The following is a 23177-nucleotide window of genomic DNA, read 5'->3' on the forward strand; positions in this document are numbered from 1 at the left end:
TCAGTCACCAAGTGTGCCCTTGGGCTCTTCGATATAGAGGAGACCAATTAGGGCAACGAATACAATAGACCAGGTTGGAAGTGGTACAAGTGAACCCCTGTCGGATTTGGAAAGTTTGTCTTGGGCTTTTAATGGAGGTGAGGGGGGTTGAAGGTGTAGGAGTGGATGTAGCACTTCCAGTGGTTGCAGGGAAAGGTGCCAGGTGCATTGGGATAGGCAGGGAGTGTGGACTGGATGAGGGAGTCATGGAGTGAGTGGTCCCCACGAAAGGCAGATAAGGGTGGGGAGGGAAACTGTCTTCAGCGATGGTGTCCAATTGCAGGTGGTAGAACTGGCGGAGAATGATACATTGGATGCAGAGGTTGGTGGGGTGATATGTGAGGACGGGGGAATTCTGTCTTTATTTTTGTTGGGGCAGCAGTGGTGCAGGAAATGCAAGAGATGTGGTTGACAGCATCTGGATCAACTGGGGGAGGGGGACGCGGGGTTATGGTCCTTGAAGTAGGAGGACATAAGGGATGTCTGGTATGGAACGCACCAACTTAGGAGCAGATGCAGTGGAGGTGGAGGAATTGGGAGTAAGGGATTGCATTCTTGCAGGGCAGTGGGTGACAGCAGGTGTAGTTCAGGTAGCTATGGGAGTTGGTGGATTTGAAATAGGTGTCGATGCTGAGACAGTTACCAGAGATGGAGAGGGAGAGGTCCAGGAAGGGGAGGAAGGTATCGGAGATGATCCAAGTGAATTTGAGGTTGGGGTGAAAGGTGTTAGCAAAGTTGATGAAATGTTCAAGCTCCTCATAGGAGCATGAGGCAGTGCCAATACAGTCATCAATGTAGAAGGGGAGGAGGAAGAGGTGGGGAATAGTGCCAGTGTAACTGAGGCAAAGGGACTGTTCCACGTATCCTACGAAGCTTGGATCCATGCGGGTGTCCATGAACTTAATCTGTAGGAAGTGTGAGGAGTTAAAGGAAAAGTTGTTGAGGGTAGGGACAAGTTCTGTTAAGTGGATGAGGGTGTTGGTGGAGGGGGGACTGGATGGGTCTGCGAGAGAGGGAACAAAGGGCTTTTAGGTCATCTGCATGGGGGATACAAGTGTGCAGGGGTTGGATGTCCATAGTGAAGATGAGGTTTTGGGGGCTGGGATAATTGAAAGTCTTGGAGGACTTAGAAGACGTGGGTAGTGTCCTGAATGTAGGAGGAGTGTGCCCGGACCTGGGCGGGGGAAGTACAGCGGAGGTAAGTGGAGATAAGTTCAGCGGGGCAGGAGCAGGCAGAGACAATGAAGCAGTTGAGTTTGTGGATTTTGGGAAGGAGATAGAAACAGGCAGTGTGGGGCTGGGGAATAATGAGGTTGGAGGTCACTTGACGTGATAAGATTATGGATGGAGGTTAGGAGGCCTTGGGGTGGTGTCCAAAACGATGGGGTTTGTTAGATGTTGGAGAAAAGTGTCTGTAGAGAGTGGGTTAGTCTCATGATCAAATAAATAGGCATGGAGGCTGAGGAAAGAGTTCAACATTCAGACATGGACAGAATGCTTTGGTGTGTGCACACAGGGAAATCAAAATAAGTCCTGTGCTGAGGACTGACTGGTTGTCTAGGGAAATCTGGGGGGGATGGTGAAGACCTTGCAAGGCTAGGTGTACAGGTGGAGCTGGGAGTTGGGGTGGAGACTGCCTAGGGAGTGGGTGTATGTACAGGATAGAAGCAGAAGGGACATTGTCGACATTGATGGTGGAATACTGATTGGAGGTTGTCCCATCAGGTGACAGCAGCAACAGGCAGAGCAGTAGGACCATGACTAGCTCTGCTTTACAGAGGCGAGGTGCAAAACATAGTAAATCAATAGTAATCAGGGATTCAATAGACAGGGGCATGGATTGGTGATTCTGTGGCCCTGAGAGCGACTCCAGAATAGGATGTTGCCTCGCTGGTGCTAGAATCATTGATATCTCTGACCGGGTACAGGGCATCCTGAAATGGGAAGGTAAATAGACAGAAGTCATTGTCCATATTGGCACAAATGACGAAGACAGGTAGCGTGACTAGGTGCTAAAACAACAATTCAGGGAGTTGGATATAAACTAAAAATCAGGACCTCTCAGGTAATCTCAAGATTACACTCCACGCCATATGCTACTGACGGTGGGAATAGAGATAGAATACGATTGAACACATGGCTAAAGAGCTGCTCTAAAAGGTGGGAGGGTTTCAGCTATGTCGATCACTGAGATGTCTTCCAGGGAATGTGGGACCTTACAAGAAGGACAGGTTGGAGCCAAACTGGAGAGTCACCAATATCCTGGCAGGGAGTTTTGACAGTGCTACTCAGAAAGGTTTAAACCAATGTGGTAGGGGAATGGGAACCAGAGCAGCAGGTCAGTAAGTACAGACACTAGTGAAGAGCTCGAGTCTAAGGCAAATATAGCTAAGTGGAACAGCAGTTGAGGACAGACTGCTGAACTCAGTGGAACTGGAGACAATGCAAGTATAACAGGTAAGATGGATATATTTAGAGCCTGGATTAAAGCATGCAATTATGTTGTTGTTGCTATTACAGAAACATGGTTAAAAGTGGTACAGGATTGGCAGCTTAACATTGAGATGTCAATATTTTAGATGAGGCAGAGGAGGAAATAAAAGTAGTGGGGGAAGCTGTATTACCAGTTGGGGAGCATGTCACAACTGTGTTGAGGAAGGACACCCTGGAGAAAGGGGATAGATGTGCAGGAGATAGGAAAAAACATTTGTATTCAGATTCTGGAAAAATGGGGAAACAACAAGTTTGTTGTGGTGGGTGATCTTAACATCTCCCAAATTGAAAGGGACTCCGTTAGTGCCAGATGGGGAGCAATTTGTTAGGTGTGTCCAGGAGGGTTTTTTTGAAACAGTATTTGGATAGTCCAATGAGGGAGGGGGGGCCATACTATACATGGTATTGGGAAGTGAGCCCAGCCAAGCGATCTAAGTTTCGGGGGTGGGGGAGGGGGGGTGTTGCCTTTGGGAACAATGACCATAACTTAATAAATTTTTGGATACTTATGGATAACAAGAAGAGTGGGCCACAGATGAAGGCCAACAATAGCTGAATTAGGCAAGAATCGGAGAATGTAGGGGGTCTTTTAAAGATCAGTCGATTGGAAAAAGAACCGGCATGTTTCTGTGAAAATGAAGGACAGGATGGCAGGATGTTGGAAGCCTGAATGACAAGAGAAATTATCAGCTTAGTCAAAAAACAAGGAAGCATACTTAAATTTTAGGCAACTAAAAACAGACAAGATCCTTGAATGATACAGAGAAAGGAGGAAAAGAGTTCAAACAGGGAAGTAGGATGACTAAAAGGGGCTAAGAAATGTCCTTAGCCAGCAGGGTTAGAAAAGCCAAAGGCATTTTGTACATATATTAGGAGCAAGATGGTAACTAGGGGAAGAGTAGGCCCACTCAAGGATAAAGGAGGGAGGTTATACGTGGAGCCAGAGGAAATGGGTGAGATCCTTAGTGAGTATCTTACATTGGTATTCACCAAAGAGAAGGATGTGAGGGATGTTAAGGTTAGGGAAAGGTGTGTGAATACTTTCAAGCTGGTCAACATAATAAAGGAGGAAGTATTGGGCATCTTTAAATATATTAAGTTAGACAAATCCCCAGGGCCAGATGACATCTATCCCAGGATATTGAGAGTGGTAAGGGAAGAAATAGCTGGGGCCATAACAGATATCTTTGCATCCTTTTTGGCTTCAGGGAAGGTTCTCGAGGACTGCAGAATGGCGAAAGTAGTTCCTTTATTTAAGGAGGGAAACTACTGGAGAAAATATTGGGAGACAGGATTTTTTTTACATTTGGAAGTGAATGGACTTGTTAGCAATACGTTTGTTGCCTAAATGGGCTTCAGTAGGGCTTCTGTTAAATATATCATGGCAAACTGGTACAGAGATAGAATCTTATGGAATCCAGGGCGAGCTGGCTAGATGGATACAAAATTGGCTTGGGATCATAGAAGAGAGTGTAGTGGTGGAAGGGTGCTTTTCAGAATGGAGATCTGTAACTAGTGGTGTTCCGCTTGGATCAATGCCGGGGCCTTCATTGTTTGTATTAAATACAAAATATATGGAGGAAAATGTAGGTGGGTCTGATCAATAAGTTAGTGGATGACACAAAAATTGGAGAGCTGTAGATATCGAAAAGGATTGTCAAAGGATACAGTGGGATATGGATAGATTGCAGATATGAGCAAAGAAATGGTCGAACAAATTTAATCTGGACAAATACAAGGTAGTGCATTTTGGAAAATCAAATTCATGTGCAAATTATACAGTAAATGGCAGAATCCTTAGGGGCATTGACATACAGAGGGATTTGGGCATACAGGTCCACAGATCCCTGAAAGTGGCAACACAGATGGATAACATGGTCAAAATAGCATATAGCACAATTGCCTTCATTGGCTGGGGTATTGAATATAAAAGTTGACAAGTTATGTTAGTTGTACAAAACTTTAGTTAGACCACATTTGGAATATTGCATGCAGTTCCGGTCACCGCACTACTATAAGGATGTAGATGTTTTGGAGAGGTCACTGAGGGTTTACCAGGACGTTATTACTAGGGGTCACGATTCCAAGGGGAGAGCGGAAAAGTTTAAGGGAGATATGCGTGGAAAGTTTGTAACGCAGAGGGTGGTGGGTGCCTGGAACGTGTTGCCAGTGGAGGTGGTACAGGCAGGCATGAAAGCTTCATTTAAGATGTAACTAGACAGGGACCAGAGGGATATAGATCCTTGGAAAATAGGCAACAGGTTTAGGTAGAGGATCTGGATCAGTGTAGGCTTGGAGGGCCGAAAGGCCTGTTCCTGTGCTGTAATTTTCTTTGTTCTTTGATGGTGCCTGGTCAGGAGGGTTTTAGTTTTGAGGAGAGGTCGGATAAACTTGGTTTTTTCCATTGGAAACACAGAGGCCAAGGGTGGCCTGATAGAAGTCTACAAAATTATGAGGGGCATAGATAGGGTGAATAGTCAAGACTTTTTCTCAGGGTGGAAAGGTCAACTACAAGAGGGCACAAACTTTTTCTCAGGGTGGAAAGGTCAACTACAAGAGGGCACAGGTTCAAAGTGAGGGGGCAAGTTTAGGATGGTGAGTACCTGGAATAGACTGCCAGCAGAGGTGGCAGAAGCAGCATACCTTGATAGACACACAAACGTGAGGCAACAAAGGGAGAGGTACTGTGCATGGGCAATAAGTAGTGCGTCTAAATAAGGACTGGGAATTGGCACAGACTGAAGGGCCTGTTGCTGTGCTGTATAATATTGTATTGTATTTTAGTATTATATACATTGGGTGGTGTTAGGGCCCAAATTCCAGAGCTGGTAATTCTGTAACCATTGGGTTATGTATAGTTTATAATAGCCAGAAAAAGTGAGGGTCTGTAATTCAAAATGATGATCATTTTGTCCTTAGGCTCACAATTACAACAGACTGATTACTTAACAGAAGGGCTGGAACAGACAAATGCTTCCAAATCATTGCCATCTTTAAGCAAATGCTAGGTGGAGCAAGGCAGCAGCTTCAGATATTTCTGTCAACATCTCATTCCACTAACATAGATTTTTGCACCTCCTGTCCAATACACTTGAGAAAGTGGGAGATTTTGAAATGCCAGGCTATATGCTTCCTTCTTATGAATGGTAGAATGTGCTGGTAAGTTTGTACCAGAAGTCAATTCTCTTACCACAAACATAATGGAGCAAGAATTTGAAGCAGATAATAGGTCAGTAATGCATAGTCAGGGAATAATGAAATTATATATAATGTCAATCACAACAATTCACATACCCACTTAAAACTGCAAATAATGAAAACACTAAGCCCCTGAAACAAAAAATGACTATTTAGTATTTTGGACAGATTTATTTTGATGGAAATTCCTTGATGAAGGATTGATACATAGAATTCTAACTTAGATCCTTTCTTTGTTAAAATGCTGAAAGATCGGTTGTATATTTTCAGAACTTGCTTCTGTTTTCCAGTGAATGAATTGTGAATTTTAATTACACAAATGCAAACGGGATAGTGGTAGTGTAACAGGTAGTGAAGGACAAGCATGCTTAGATTTCATTGAGGGGGATTTCTTAAAGATAAATATCCAACAAGAAGGAAGGCACTGCTAGATTTTGGTTCTTGGGAATGTGGTGGGACATGTAGATCAAGTGACAGTATGGGAACATTTAGGGAACAATGATCCCCTAATCATAAGGTTTGGGATAACAATGGAAATGAGATTGGTGAGTTCTGAATAGAAATAATCAGCTGGCAGGGAGGTGACTTCATAAGAACTGGAATGACGCCGGGGTGAATAGCCTGGAATCAATCTTTGGTCGGACCAATAAATAGTTGAGCAATTGATTACCTTCAAAGAGCAGACAGATCAGACACGAGCAAGTTCTATTGCCTCAAAAGGGAAAGACAGGCCAAACTAATCCAGAGCTCCATGGATGGCAAAGGAGGTAAATAATAAAGAAGGAAAAGTGTGTTTATGACATGTGCCAAGTAGTAAATACAAATGTGAGCCCAACTGAATACAGGAGGTTCAGAAGAGGTTAAAAAAAGTAAATAATAGAAGGAAAGGGGGATGATAGAAGAAGACAATCAATCAGCTATCAAAGGTATATCCCAAAGTGTTCTTTATGCACCTCATCAATAAAGGATTTACATATGGAGGCAAGAAGAATGGTTGAGGTATTAATTTAATACTTTGTCTTTCTCCTAACCTACATAGCAGATGTTGCCCAACCATGCTGGTAAAGGAGGAAACTCAGTCATTTGAGGGTCTAAAACAGATAAACAGAAAGTATTGGATAAGCTGTCAGTCCTTAACGTTGATAAAGAGGCAGGAACAGATAAAGTGCATTCAAGGATACTGATGGAAGCAAGAGTAGAAGTCATAGAGAAATTATCAATAATCTTTCAATCTTCTCTGTGTTCGAGTGTCATGCAAAGGAATGGAGAACTGCAAACATTACACTCTTAACCAAAAAAGATTGTAAAGAGAAGCCCAGTAATTACAGGCTGATCAGATAAATTTGCATTGTGGAGAAAATTTGAGAAATAATTACTTAGGAATTAATAGTATAATGGAATCAATGTGGGTTAATTTGGAAGAGTCAGCATTAATTTGTTAAGGGAGAATTATGTCTAACAAGGAGTTTTTTTTAAAAGGAGTTAAGAAAGAGGATTGAGCAGGGTTTGCCAGTTGATGTGATATATGTGGACCTCCAGAAAGTATTCAATACAGTGTCACACAACAGATGTGTTGAGGAAAGGTATTGGTATGGAATAAAAGGAAGATTAGCAACTTTGATACAACACTGGCTGAAGGGCAGAAAACAGGGAGTAATAGTGAATGAGTATTTTTCAGGTTCGAAGAACATTTATAGTAGAATTCCTCAGTAGCCAGAATAGTGATTCTTGTTTTTCCTGATTTATATAAATGACCTAGATCTTGGTGTGCAGGGGACAATTTTCAAGTTTGCAGGTGACAGAAAACTTTGGAGAATTGGAAACAGAGGAGACCAGTGCAGTGGCAGCTTGATGGATTGAGTAAATAGGTATAGGTAAGGATCAATGTGGGAAAACAGTGATCTACTTTGGCACATAAAACATGGAGAGACAGTATAAATCAAGCAGTACTCTTTTAAAGGATTTACAGCAGCAGAGAGACCTGGGGGTATGTGCATAACTAATTAAAAGTCACAGGCCAGATCAGTAATAAAGCATGTGGTATCTAAGGATTCATTAATACAGACACAGACTACAAAAAAATCAGTATCATAGAGGTCTACAGCACCAAAAAAAAAGCCCATCGAGTCAGCACCAGTCAAAATCAGTCACCTAACTATCCTAATCCCATTTTGGCACTTATCTCAGTCTTGTATGACATGGCATCTCAAGTGCACAACTAAATACCTACATGTTATGAACTTCTCTGCCTCTACCACCTGTACAGGCAGTGAGAGTTCTAGCCTCTCACCACGAGCTGTGTTAAAAAAAATTCCTTATATCTTCTCTAAACTTCCTGCCCCTTACTTTAAATCCCTGGTCATTGATCCCTCAACTATATAGAAAAGTTACTTTCTGTCTAACCTGTCCATGCCCCTCAACTTTATACATCTCAATAATGTTCCCTCTCAGTCTTCTCTGCTGCAAGATAAACAAACCCAGTCTGTCCATTTTATCTTCATCACCAAAATTCTGCAGCCCTGGCAACATCCTGGTGTTTCTCTTCTCTTCTTCAGTACAGTAACATTTCTTTAACACACATACGTACAGAACTTGCATACGATATTTTAACTGTGGTCTAACAAATTTTCTATACAGAGCAGGGAGGTTATGCTGAACTTGTAGAGGATACCGGTTAGATATCAGCTGGAGTCTTGCACACAGTTCTGGGCACCACACACAAGATGGGAATCCAATGGAGAAACACAATCTGCAACACAAGAATTGTTTGTCGCGCAGTAATAGTTTTGCTCTGGAAGCTACTGCCTGGAAGTGTAGCGGAAGCAGGTTCAATTAATGCATTCAAGAGGGCTTAGATATTTAAATAAAAGCAATGCCCAAGGTTACAAGGAAAAAGCTGGAGATTGGTACAAAATCAAAATGCTCTGGGAGCCAGCATAAGCACAGCAGGCTGAATGACCTCCTTTTGAACCATAAAAATTCTGTGATTCTGAATTTCATGAATAAAACAACAAACTGTCTCATTTTTTTCTTTCATTTCATATGGGTGGCACGGAGGTTCAGTGGTTTGCACTGCTGTCTCACAGCGCCAGGGACCCAGGTTCGATTCCACCCTTGGGCAACCGTCTGTGTGAAGTTTGCACATTCTCTCCATGTTGCGTGAGTTTCCTTGGGTGCTCCAGTTTCTTCCCACAGTCCAAAGATGTGCAGATTAAGTGGATTGACCAGGCTGAATTGCTCAGTGTCCAGGGACATGCAGGCTAGGTGGATTAGCCTTAGGAAATGCAGGGTTAAGGATAGGGTAGGGGGATGGGTCTGGGTGGCAAGCTCTTCAGAGGATGTTGTGAGCTCAATGGGCCAAATGGCCTGCTGCAACACTGTAGGGATTCTATCATTTTCTGTGATATTACGATAGCCTATGCAGAGTTTCCTGGATCATTATGCATGTAGTAAGCTACAGCTGCATCTTTTATCGACAAAGGACATGAATGTTGGTGCTGCAGCTGAATCACCACAGCTACAGGAGAAGGAATGGGTAGGATTTTAGACCTTGGATTGACTGTCCCACCCAAATTAGAACACGGTGCTTGGTTTCACTGTGCTAGTTTCCTGCCATGCTTTATACTTGTAAGTTCTAATTACTCATTTATGTCTATTTTTATACTCCTTTGGAGATCCACAAATTATGTCAAGATCTTTTTTGGTGTGAATGCTATGATTTGCTGTCTCATTTTATATCATTTTCAACATTTAATCTGAAAAGGTCTTTCTTTCATGGTTTCTCTCAACATACCACATCAGTACACTCAGCACAACACTCATCACTATTAGATGGCTGTAACTGTTTGCCAACTGCTTCTTATTGAGATGTACTAAAGTTCATTATTGCAATTTTGCTGTTCTGCAGCATTCTAGGTGTCAGCCATTTATTTTCCCTCGTTGGATCCCTTATCATACGCTATTAACTTCTGTTAATGTAATGAAATCCAAAATTAAGTCATAAAAATAAAGCAGAATTGAATTAATTTGTGCCACAAAATTAGGTACTGAGTGCACTTTGTGGCATTAATTATTTAAAAACAAAACACTGGTGCACAACAAATTTGGTGCAACAACACCAATTTAAAGTCAAAAATTGCAATCTCTGATAACTAATTTTATATGCAATCTGTCAAAATGTGTTGTCTCTACTTCAGTATTTGGATGAGTCCAAAAGCTCTAAATAAGTTACAACAGAGAGTTGAAAAATTAAAAGCACATAATGTATCCCAGATAGAAAAACATGCCTTAACTTCACTATAACCTCCTTATAAATCATTACAAAACAGTCACTTCTTGAAACATTGTACAGGTTCAATTGCCATGGGAACATCAACTCATTTGGGAACAAATAGTTGATCTGCACCTCAACTGTATAGCCATCTTGATTTCTTATCCCTAACTATTAGTTTAACAAGGCAAACATTAAAATTGAACAACTCATCAGAAGTACATCTCTTGTGAACTTTTGGAACACTCTTCAAGTAAGTTTATCTTCATTTTTAGCTTTGAAGTTTGTTTTTAAAATGGACTTGGTTGTGAGATTCCAATTTCTAGTTAAAATTGATTATTTCTGTTGGCCTTTACATCGACAATTTATCTGAGTAAGTAGTTTTTGCTATTTGAATATTGTTGAAGAAAACTGACTCAACCTATCAGTGAGTGGAGTGCAAGACTCACCAATGTGAAGCCTTTAAAGGGAAAGAACATTACAAACAAACACACCTATACAGTCTCCAATCACAGGCAGTTCTACATCACCAGCACAGGCCTCACTGTTTGCTCTGCTGCCTCAAATATCATTGACCAACTCATTCACACACTTTTGGACACAGAAGCCAAGGAAAGAATGGGGATGTTGTAAGACAAGGAGCAATGGTGTCAGCAAAACCCACTGCCCTGTTTACAGCTTGCTCCCTTACTTCCACAAGCTTCAGCAGACTCTAAACACAGGCACAGATCCATGGTACGTCATGCATGGCTAAGAAGCTAAGCATCAGTCTGGCAGTTATATTCAGGCTACACAGAAGGCAAACCAGATGCTAGACCAAAACTATGTCATTTATGGGAACTTGCCAAATAATACAGTATATTGTCATCCATGCCAAAGTGCACTCAATAAATTCTGATAACTTCTCCTGTGCACCTGGATTGTTTTAGCGTGCTTCACAGTTATGCAGCCGGGGCAGAGGGAGCTTGCTCAGCAGTGGAGCCCGTTGGACTTGTAAGTTTGGTTGGGCGATCCTGGAAGGCATTTGAGTGTGGGTGGCCAGAAATGTTGAGGACTTCTTACCAGATGCAAGTGGACCTCCCTTATGAGAACATCTGGGGAGGGGGGTGTGGAGTCACGTTGGGTGGAGGCTGATTGTCCAACCACCTCTGGAATGTCTTGAGTGGAGACTTGTGTGGCCTGTGCGCGATTTCCCCTCTCTCTCTGCCTGCCTTCTGGTACTGCCTGGTTTCCTTGTGCCTCCTCAAACCACCAACACTCTCCTGTCCTGCCAACTAATCTCCCCAATTGGTCACCTCAACCTCATACTGCCTCACCTAACCCAGCAATGCTAACCACTCTTCTCAACCTGCCTCTTCACCCATCTACATACAGTCATAGAAAATAAAACTGTCCAGCAATGGGCACTTTGGCCCATGATGTTGTGCCAAACATGACGTTAATTAAACTAAGCCCTTCTGCCTGCCCTTGGCCCATATCTCTCCATTTCTTCCATATTCATGTGTTTATCTAAAAGTTCTTTAACTGCTTCCACCACCACCCCTGGCAGGCGTTCCAGACTCCTACCACCCTCTTTAAAAATTTTGCCCCCCACATCTCCTTTGACTTTCCTTCTCTCCCCTTAAATGCACGCTCCCTAATATTTGACATTTCAACTCTGGGAATAAGATTCAGACCTTCAGCCTTATCTATGCATTTTGTAAGTCATTCATTCATGAAAATTCAAACTGGGTGTTTACACTTATTACATGCAAGTTATTACAGTATAAACAGAATGGGTTCTGTCATCTTCTCAATTTTACTATGATCCGTTGGAATTCTGAGAAGGATGATCTGCTCCACTTTTTGGGGAAAACTGGGCCTGGTGTTAGTGGTGTTAATGCAAGTGGAATCTCGAGTACAAATATTTCTTCTATAACACTTGTTTCAATTACATGAATTGGTTGTAATGCGATTGACGAATACTAGACGCTATTTGGATAACACAAACTTTTTGCTGTACAGGTATGGAGATTTCCCTATGATGTGACTTTCTGTAGCATGAGGTCACAAGAATTCAACAATCGCATTTTAGGAAAACTGTTTATGGTGATTATCCTACTATGATTGCCACGACTCAGAAGATCTGGATCCTGATCGTTAATCGGTTTTACTGTTCATGTGACCCTACTCTAGACAAATTGAGATTACATTTGTGTACAAAACTACAAATAATGATTAAAATAAATTAATCAGCATGAAGTATTCCGAGAAATGAGAATGTCAAAATTGCTGCAGAAATGCAAGTTCCTTAATTCCAAGTGTGGTAGTGGGTGAAGTTGTATATTCCTAGGACAGGCTGGAGCAAGATAGCAAATGGATACTATCTTCAGCTGTTAAATTTAGACAGCAATATTGATTTAAAAACAAATAAAAGGGACACAGTTTCTTGATTCGAACTAATCATAAGGGAAATTTTACAAGTTGTCTTGAGAAGTTGTGATTACATGAACAAAATGTTTCTTACTACTGTTTTAGATTTAAGCCTACCAAGCGAAAGTTCATTCTATTATGTTGCTAAATATTGTGTTGTAACGAGTTTTCCAATATCATTTTTCAGAAACCAATAAAAAAAATTCCTGGTTTAATGATGACCCTTTTCCCCTTCTCTGTACTAAGTCCTTGTCCATCAACTGGAACTCCACAAGTCAGAATGCCAATGTCTTTTTCCCATGCCTGGTTGAGCCAGTTGGCTTGTAAGTGTTCCAAATTAAGCAGCAGGCAGACAGAGTTCTTCCTTTATCTAATAAACCTAGCCATCTGCTAGGAAGTGCTAAGAGTGAAGAACAGATAATCCTTGGCTGTGATGTATACACTTCACACACTCCAGCCCCTCCACCCCCAAGTACATATGCACTCTTCCAAAATGAACACTGTCCACATCAACACAGTCAAGGCTCACTCAGACACAGTCTCCAGGGCAAAATATGCCCAGTTGCACAGAGCCACAAACCAGCAAGGTATCTTCACATTATTTAGTAAAGTTATCAACAAATGAGGAACTAATGTCAATAAATGGAATTAAGGCATAAATCAGCCATGATGTATTCAAATGGTGATGCAGGGTCAAGAGGCTGGATATCCTACTCCTGTTCCTACAAGAGAAATGAATATCAGTGAAAAAGTGACTTTCACAATCTGAACAGAGTTGGAAGTTAACGGATTGACTAGACCAACATGGCCACAAGTGTCCATAATTTCAAGGCATGACCAATCAATACTTTAGCCTCTTCTTAACAAGGAATTATGACAGATTACTGTAGCCTTCATTAATTCAACAGAAAACGTGACAGATGCTGGAGGTCTAAAACTAAAATAAAAACAAAAAAAAAGTGCTGGAGGAACTCAGGAGATCTGGTAGTGCCTGTGAAGACAAAAACAAAGTTAATATTTGGAGTCCAATATGACTTCTTCAGAAGCACTGTTACTCAATATTTTTTGCATTCACAGAGATCAAATGCTTCAGTGATATAATTAGAAGACAAAGGTTTATATACATAGGAAAAACAAAATGAAGTACCGATATACTAAAGTGGTAGCAAATTAAATAGCTGTTCCCAAACAAAAGACAGACATCTGGCAGACAGTTCATTAATCAACCTGAATTTATGTATTCAGAAAAATCAGCAGTCTATGTTCACATTGTGATTACAAAGAAAATGAATGAAGTGGATGTTTAAATTATAACACAGACACGTTACTAGCAAAGTTTGTGCAGCTGGTGAAATCTTAAAGATTTTGTTTAATCAAAAACAAATGAAACATTACTGTAGCAACTAAAATCAAAGCAATATGTTTGCAACTGTAGTATCCCCATCCCCAATTCTTTTGGAACTTAGACTTAATTCAATAAAATAATTTAATTTCTGTAATCAATAAAAATGTTTAAAAAGTGCTAATTTTATTTGAAACCAACAGAAACTTTGCTTGTAGTAGAAATCTCAGTACTTAAATTCTACAGATTGCTTGATTCTGAAAATAAACAAGAGGTTGGGAATGAGATACTACAGTTTACAACTATAAGACATAAGGTCTGCCTCCAAGCACAAAAATGGCACCAGCAAATTTATCGCAATCCAACAACAAAAATGTGTTAACATCTGTGCCACTTATGAACAAATGGTGTACATCATGGTTTACCGTCTTTTGTAAGTTGGGTTCCTTCACTGCAATGACTCAAAAAGCAGTAGCCTAAATGTCTTAAAATAACGGTGCTGTGGCCCAGACCAATCTGTTCCAAGCTTAGTTTTCTCGGTGACCCATGATGCGTGTAGGAACTCAATAGTCATGGAATAAGTATAATTTTTGAAAGATGGAATTAATAGCTTTTAAAGCAAAGACAGATACATGCTTCAGCATGAATGCTCATTTTCTGGCTTGAATTTACATCCATTCTACACAAGCCTATTTGAAGATTTCGATGTAAAAATGCTATTATACCAGAATTAGTAACATAATTAGGTACAGGAAGGGTCTTTTTACTTCTTATATGTACTACTTCTCAGTTGGTATGGATGTCTTTAAATAAACTGTATACTTGCTGGTGCCAACTTCACCCACCACCACTCCACAAAGGCAAAAATTCTAACCAGTTATTGGCTGTGATTTCTTGCGCTCAATCTCGCTTGCATCATTCACTGCGCCAGTTGATGATTGCCTCAGTGTTCTTTTGACACGTGCTCCATTTTTTGCCATTTCAGAATCATGTTGTGTGTCAGCTCTACTATCAAGTCCAAATAGCTCTACTAGGGAAAAAGGGCACTTTTTAATCTTAACTTCACATACACATTCAATACATATTGGACCATTAGAAAATAAACCTGAAGATATTAATTGATCTTTAACTCATTAAGTTGTCTTGCATTATAACAAAGTTTTCCATTTCAAAATCCTTTAAAGGTGAGTTGTCTGTCCATTGTTTTAAACAATAAAATTAATTTAAATGTACAGAACTAGATTTTATTTTAGGAATATTCCAGGGAACTTAAAGCTCTTTCTAATTTGTTATGTGTAATGCAATTATGCCTTTCTAGTTACAGTAAGCCTCATGCTACCTACTTCTGGACATCAGTGCTCGATGCTGAAATAATACTTTTATTTCTCCCATTACTTAAGTGCTGTTTCAAATGTTTAAACTTGCTTGAATAGATAACTGAAATGGATTAGAGTTGCTCGGATATTTAAATGCATAAAATTTTGCTTGATGCTAACTTCTATTTTAACATTTACATCACAACAAGTCTCAGTCCAGTAATTACGAGCGTCACTATAAACATTGTTTCTTTTGTAATCTGACCTATGCTTCAGTTCATGGAGACAAACAAATGGAAATGCACGATGAAAGGCAAATTCTAACTGCATGTTTTGAACATGTAAAATGCGTACAAATACGGTTCACAAATTGTCATGTTCCACACAATTGCAAGAACTAAAAAGTAAAAACAACTGGCAATTGTAGAATTAAGTGTAAATGCAAGCAAGTTACATTTGTATATCAATCTGTTTATTGCCAAATCCTTTTACAAACTTTATGCTATCGTATACCACCAATTTACAACACTTAAGCCATCACATACTGGAACCTTACCAGTGTCCAATTGGTACCAGAGACAACAAGCTATATAAATTACAGAGTTTGTTTTATGTCTTCTGTAAATAAATATGCCCCAATATTCATGCTCTCAATCTTGGGAATTCTCTTGCTGCAGTGGCATAATAGCTGATCTGGTTCATTTGGGAAACTGGTAAGGTAACAGATCTGCAAATACAGGTTGAAGAGATTCTGTCTGCTGTACTGTTTAATTGTATGACCATGAAGCATTGTAAATGTCCTCCCTCCTCTCTAACTTCAGAATTTCTATGTTTCTCTTGCTTCACATTAAGTAGTGTTAGCCTACCTTCATGTGAAGATGACCAGCTGCTAGGCCCACTGAAAGGAGGACTGTTCTGTCCATCTTTATCTGATGGCATTCTCCTAAGAACAGGTGGAACCAGAGCAATTTTGGGGGAAGAGTGACCAGATGGTGATTCTGGGGTTTCCTCTATAAAAAGGAGTAATAAAGACATAATTTTTGTAGTGTTGTGTTTCCCCAAATAAAATTGGCAGTGCTTTGAGATAGGCAAGCAATGGGTATCGAGTAATCTCAATGAATCCTCTCCCAATACACTATAGGTCAAAATTTCAAGGGCTTCCAGCAGTTATTTTTCCCTTCTATGCAGCACAATTCCTAATCAACACCTTAGAGAATAGGTACCATTAGTTCATTAATGCAAAACTAAACACCTAAACTAGATGGTCAAGTCCGCATGACCTTTAACTTATCAATTGGTGAGCAACCATATCACATATTCCTGTATAGGAATAAATCTAAATGCAAGTAATCTATAAATTTAAATAATATGTTTTGAAAGCTTTACTAATTTTTAAATTGAAGATCAATGCTAAGAAATCAACAGAATCCACTATCCAGTTGTGCTTAAATCCACTCCCTGAGATTTATTTATACCAGATTTCCACATTCTCTTAGAATCTAACATTCAGAGAACAGACTATTCCAGAAATTGTTGGGCGGTAATGCATTTCCTGCCCAGAAACAGGTGACAGTGCATTGTCAAGTTTTCAAGAGGTCACTCAGGACAGTTTTGGGCATCACTGAAGAGGAGTTCAAAGGACACAGATCAGTTCAGGTTGTCCAGGTGAGCAGTATCAGAGGCACAATGAAACATCAGCTTGGAACACCTGAGGTAGCTGTTTGCAACAGCTTAGAATTTAGTTGGGCTAAGAAACATTCTATCTTGGTCAATGATGTTCCAAAGCAGTTGAACGGTTCTGAATAGTCAGGGCTCAGGAAGATTCCGGAAGGTGTGAGCCACTAATAGGTCAGTATTATCTGAGTGTGCGCTTCAAAAGCTAAAAGCACTTTTTCATGCAACTAAACAAGATTAAAGTTTAGAGAAAACACAAGGGCAGTTTTTAGCTTGGTGGAGCGAGCTGTCAGCAAAAAAAAACTGGCACTACGCCTCTGAACAAGTGGAGTGCACTTTGTAGAGGGCAGGGGGAATATATCAGAACAGGTGCAGTTATTGAGGCAACTAAAATGGAACAGCTCAAGAGAAAATTTCAATGTCAGATTGGAAAAGTACTGAATTGTAACCCTTCATGAAGCTTAATGAGATTTGATGACCCATTGTACCATTAATCTCTGGAGAAATAGCTACAATTTCTGTAAGTTCCATCTTAATCACACTTAATATTTAATACACACTGTGGAGTATTCGATCACGTTACATTATCCATGTTATATATTGTATATTAATATTCTAGCATGTGTAGTAAAATATTGTTGATGTTCAAAACCATAAAATATTATAGTTTTATTCTCTTAGTAAATTCCCTGGAATTCACCTTTTCTCTTTTAATAAAAGGTTACTAATCTCTAACCAGCTTGTGACATTATTTGGGAGTCTTCCATAACATAGTAAAGAGTAGAGACATTCTATACATCAAGTTGCAAAGTGAGGTGGTTGAATTCAAGAGTCAGGCATCAAGTTTAAGCGGTGCCAATTACAGAAATACAAAGGGCGAGCTACCAAAAGTAAATTGTAAAGTTAGGTTGAAGTACATGATGCTAGATACGCAATGAAAACACAGAAATAATTCATATCTCCCAAATATATATCCCATAAAGGAATAAAACTCAATTAGAAAAGTGGTACAGACAAGGCAAGCCAAAAAAGAAAAGCCACAGACCAAATTTAATTCAAAGATACACCACTGCCAAAAGATTAGTAAATCTGAGGATTAGGAAGATTTTAAAAATCAGCAAAGGACAATCAAGAATTAATTAGAGGAGAAAGAAAGGCTTGAGAATTATCTAGCAAGAAATATACAAACATATTGCAAGAGCCTTCATGTGCATGTAAATTAAAGCAGTGAAAGTGATAGTGGGATTTCTAGAGGTGAAGTCAGGACAAACGTCATGGGAAACAATGAAATGGCAGAAATGTTGGTACAGACAAAGGTAATGCAAAGAAAATTGACTAAAAGCAGTCTAATGGGTTACATCCTAACGTTTTAAAAGAGGTTACAGCAGATTTATCAAAACGGCACAGATTCTAGAATAGCCTCCTTGGATTGAAAGTTAGCAAATGCAGCTCGACTATTCCAGAAAGGAGACACATAGAGAACAGGGAACTAATATCAAGCTAACCAGTCATTGCTAGGAATAAAATTGCTGGAGTTTATTTTTAAGGATGCATATATGGGACACTTTGAAAATGACAACATGATTATGGCACAGTCAGCTTGATTTTGTGAAAGTAAAATCAAGTTTGACAAACGTATTCGAGTTTTTTTAGGGGGGTGGTGTGTAACGAGCAAAGTAAATAATGATGAACCAGTGGATACAGTATACTTGAATTTTCAACAAGTATTTGATTAGATGCTGTCCAAGTAGTTGATTTGGCAGTAGAGCTTATGGATTGAGGAATAGTTCAGAGATAAATGGATCATTTTTGAGAGAGCAGGATATATTCAATGAAGTATCACAATAATCATAGCTTGGGCCTCAGACATTTACAATGTATATTACTGACCTCAATAATATTGTCTCCCGCTCATGTTATCCTGATCCACCAGAGTCACAGTCAGCATGGAAATAGACACTTTGGTTCAACTCATCCATGCCGACCAGATATCCAAATTCAACCTCACCCATTTGCCAGCATTTGGCTCATATCCCTGTAAACCCTTCCTATTCATATACCAATCCAGATGTCTTTTAAAATGTTTAATTGTACCAGCCTCGACCACTTCTTTTGGAAGTTCGTCTCATTTTTGCACTACGTTCTGCATGAAGAAGTTGCCCCTTAGGCCCTTCTTCTGTCATTCCCCTTTCACCTTAAACCTATGCCCTCTAGTTTTGGATTCCACTACCCTGGGAAAAAGACCTTGGCTATTCATCCTATCAACACCCCTCATGATTTTATAAACCTCTATAAGATCACCCCTCAGCCTTGGACCCTCCAGGGTAAACTGCCCCAGCTTATTTAGCATCTGCCTATGGATCAAACCCTCCAACCCTGGTAGCATCCTTGTAAATCTTTTCTGAAACTTTCAAGTTTCACAACATCCTTCCAAAAGTAGGGAGACCAGAATTGCATGCATATTCCAAAAGTGGCCTAAACAATGTCCTGTACACCTGCATCATGACCTCCCAACTCTGAAACTCAACAGACTGATCAATAAAGGCGAGTGTGCCACTACTCTGTCTACCTTTGACTCCACTTTAATAGGAACAATGAACCTGCACCCCAAGGTCTTTTTGCTCAGCAACACTGTCTAGGGCCTTACCATTAAGTGTATAAGTCCTGCCCTGATTTGCCTTACCAAAATGCAGCACCTCACATTTATCTAAATTAAACTCCATCTGCCACTCCCTCTGTCCATGTGCCCATCTGATTAAGATCCCATTGTACTCTGGAGGTAATCTTCTTCGCTAGCCATTACACCATCAACTTTGGTGTCATATGCTTAGTAAGGTTGCAGATCTCCAATACTCACATCCAACTCATTTATATACACGACAAAAGCAGTGGACCCAGCACTGATCCCTGTGGCACACCACTGGTCATGGGCCTCCAGTTTGAAAAGCAACTCTCCACCACCATGTCTTCTACTTTGAATCAATTTTCTACCCAAATGGCTAGCTGTCCTGTATTCCATGTGATCCAACCTTGCTAACAAGTCTACCATGTAGAACCTTATTAAACATCTTGCTGAAGTCCATATAGATGATGTCCACTGCCCTGCCTTTGCCAATTCTCTGTTCAAAACGCTCAATCAAGTTAGTGAGACATGATTTCCCATGCACAGTCATGTTGACTATCCCTAATCAGTCCTTGTCTTTCCAAAAACAAGTAAATTCTATCCCTCAGAATCTGTTACCCACTTAAAACAACTTACCCACTACTAACGTTAGGCTCACCAGTCTATAATTCTCTGGGTTTTCTTTAGTCTCTTTCTTAAATAATGGCACCATGTTAGCCAACCTCCAGTCTTCCAGCACCTCACCTATGGTTATCAATGGTACAAATATCTCAGCAAGGGGCCCAGCAGTCATTTCCCTAGCTTCCCACAAATTTCTAGGTACACCTGATTAGGTCCTGGGGATTCATCCACGTTTATGCATTTTTAAGATGTTCAGCACCTTCTACTCTATATTATAGACACTTTTTAGGATATCATTATTTATTTCTCCAGCTTCCTTATCCTTCTCTGCAGTAAAACCTGATGCAAAATACTCTAGTTCAATGCAAAAGACGACACTTACTACTGGATCAATTCTAGCTCTGCATGTTTATTTACAGATCAGCTTTCTTTGTTCCAAAATTATCCTACTGTAATTCTGTTTGTTCTTCCAACTCTAAAATGTGATTTTGTGGAAATAACTGGATGCAGAACCTACATCTTGGGACTCATGGATCTTGTACAGCTCTACTTAACCAATCAGGAAGGAGATAAAAATGATCATTTCAGCTACACCACCAATAAACCAGGAGGAACAGAGTGGCTGAACTATTTTCCTTTTCCTGTTTGTTTCTGTCTTGGTCTGCTATGTTATTGGTTAATGCAGGAAGCAGGCCTACTTCAGCCTGTGTGCCCTTTGAGTTGATCAACTGAAGATGTATAATAATGGCCCAGTGACAGTTTCTTTCATTTTAGGAACTTTGAGTCCCATGGCTATTTTTCAGCTTTTACAATTACGAGTTCCAAAGACTACAAATACTTCAGCTGCAGCATATTGTATTCAATTTCTTCTCTTAAATCCATCGCATGAGGTCAAACAATCTCTAGATTATTCAATCATTCTACTTTCAGGTCAGGAGTTAGTGATAATTTCTACTCACCTGTGCTCCAGCTGGGCCTAGGTTTCTGCGGAATACTAGGTCGCCCCACATTGCTGGGCTTGAGAATTTGAGGTGGTGTTTTTGGACTGGTAGGTGTGGAGGAGGAACTTTTCGGTTTCATGGTTTCAGTCTTTGGTTCGGGTTTTGTAAGTTTCTCTGGTGAAGTCAGACTGGGATCTCCTTTTTGGCTTTGCTGGTTCTTGGCTACCAAAATGAGATCAAAAATATGGCAAATAATGTAGTTTTAGAATGCATTAAAGTTAAAATGGTGAAGTTGGACAATGCATGCTTTATTAATCAGAAGGCAAAACCAGTCTGTCATATGAATCATGTGGAATAATTTCACTGCCTTATACAATCTGTGCGCTTTTTGGGCCAGAAAGCAATAATTTGTTCCATGAGAGATTTTTCGTTAGCATCAAAGTGTTTTCATGACCGCTTGGGAATTAGTAGCGTTAGAATACATCAGAAACATGCAGAACAACGCGGAATTAAAAATGAAGGCAAGGAATACAAATCATATTTAGTTAATGTACAGAAAGTAAAGTGAAGAGATATAGATGGGTCTAATGAGATATATAATAAAGAATAAAAGCAATTAAAAATATGCAACATTAATTCTCGAGGAATTCAGGCTTCACACTTTTAGAATTTAGTTCTCAGGATCAGGAGGATCAGCCTGGATCTTTGCAGACACCTATAGTGCAGAATTAGTGTGTAAATCTCTAATTTATCTCTAAAATATCTAATTCACCATAACATTATTACAGTGCGGAAGTCTTGCCTTAGCCAATTAGTGTTCTGCTCAACATTAGATGGTTTGGGACACCTGGTGTCAGCAGGCATGTGGAAATGGTGAATATAAAGCTGGAATTTCAGCTTGTAGAATGGAATGATGGGAAATGGATTAAAGCTCCTTGCTGAAGCATGCTACAACAAGAAATTTTCATGCTTTGGAGGAATAGTTCTGTTCCAAGAGGTGAATTTATCAATTTCTCTAGATATATCAAATTTCTACCAACTAATAGTTGGGTCTAATTTTACTAAATCTTTGACATGGCATGACCTGAATTATTTCAAGACAGCTCCGTAGATAGCAGCTTCCAGACTCATGCCCAATACCTTCTGGAAGGACAAGGACAGCAGACACACTAGGACACCATCTACAAGATCTGCACCCCACGCATCCCCCACCCCCCAAGCCACTCACCACTCTGGCTTGGAATTATCTCACCACTCCTTCAGTGTCATTGGGTCAACTTCCTAAATTTCCCTCCTTAACAACACAGGATTTCTACCTACAGCACATGGATTTCAGTGTTCAAGACGACAGCTCATCACCACCTTCTCAAGGGCAACTACATTTCGCAATAAATGCCGGCCTAGTTCACAAAGTCCCACAAGTGAATTAAAATAAAGGTTAGATGAAAAACCATTCATTTTAAATTATGCCTCTCATTTCAAATAAGACTGGTCAGTTTATATAATTCACTGCCCAATGAAATTGGGATCAGGCATAAACTCAAAAACCGATTAAAAGCAATAGGAGATTTTATGCATTTTTCCCTATCACATAGTTGCAGTCAACTGCTCGAATGGGATCCAAGGATTTAGAATGAGTTTAATTCTCATGGTCATATTAGCTTCCTCCGTCTTCTTGGTGAATATAAGTAGTCAGTTTCTATCTAGTAAGGCTAATGGGGTCTTATAAGTATATTGTAATTGTAATCACATATCACAGACATAGTCAAGTGGCATTTTTGGCTAGAATAAGTGTAACATCAGCAAGATTTGAAAAACTAGTGCACAAATACTTTTCTTTGAATGCAATCTGCGTGAATTAATTAAGTTGGGCATAGTGAGTTCCAATACGAATAGAAAAGAAAATATTTACAGAATTCTGTGTTTAATATTAATAAAGTCAAATAACAGCCATCCAATCTAGATGCAAAAACTGACGAGTTATATGTTCCATCACCTGTCAACAGTGCGCTCACCTCTACCAGTTTCATCTAGTCGGTCTGCACTTGATGTATTTTCATACAACTCCTTGCTTCCAGATTCATTTTCAAGTTTCTGGGGACAAGATAGCAAAATTGAAGACATCCTACTAGTCAAATCATTCAACCTGAATGCTGGTAACAACTACTAAAAACCTTGTTTTTCAGGACTGACAGTACCAGGTTATATTTTAAAATGAACCTTTGCTTCTATTCAAATAGCTGCAAAC

General features: G+C 39.9%; 1 protein-coding gene across 7 annotated transcripts in view; it reads right to left on the minus strand.

Annotated features, from left to right (window-relative positions):
- Positions 1–23177, minus strand: part of LOC125463953 (F-actin-uncapping protein LRRC16A-like) — a 397615-nt gene that overhangs the window by 2972 nt on the left and 371466 nt on the right. For 2 of the 7 annotated variants that reach the window (XM_048555813.2, XM_048555794.2), the window contains 4 exons: positions 22945–23023; positions 20948–21151; positions 15937–16080; positions 14629–14784 (listed from right to left, as the gene is read on the minus strand). In XM_048555813.2, coding sequence (XP_048411770.2) covers positions 14629–14784; positions 15937–16080; positions 20948–21151; positions 22945–23023 — 583 coding nt within the window. The remainder of the gene's footprint in view (positions 1–14628; positions 14785–15936; positions 16081–20947; positions 21152–22944; positions 23024–23177) is intronic. The other 5 variants (XM_059653371.1, XM_059653375.1, XM_059653380.1 and 2 more) reach the window with 4 other exon arrangements.

Source organism: Stegostoma tigrinum, chromosome 2 (assembly GCF_030684315.1).
Source record: "Stegostoma tigrinum isolate sSteTig4 chromosome 2, sSteTig4.hap1, whole genome shotgun sequence".
NCBI lineage: Eukaryota > Metazoa > Chordata > Chondrichthyes > Orectolobiformes > Stegostomatidae > Stegostoma > Stegostoma tigrinum.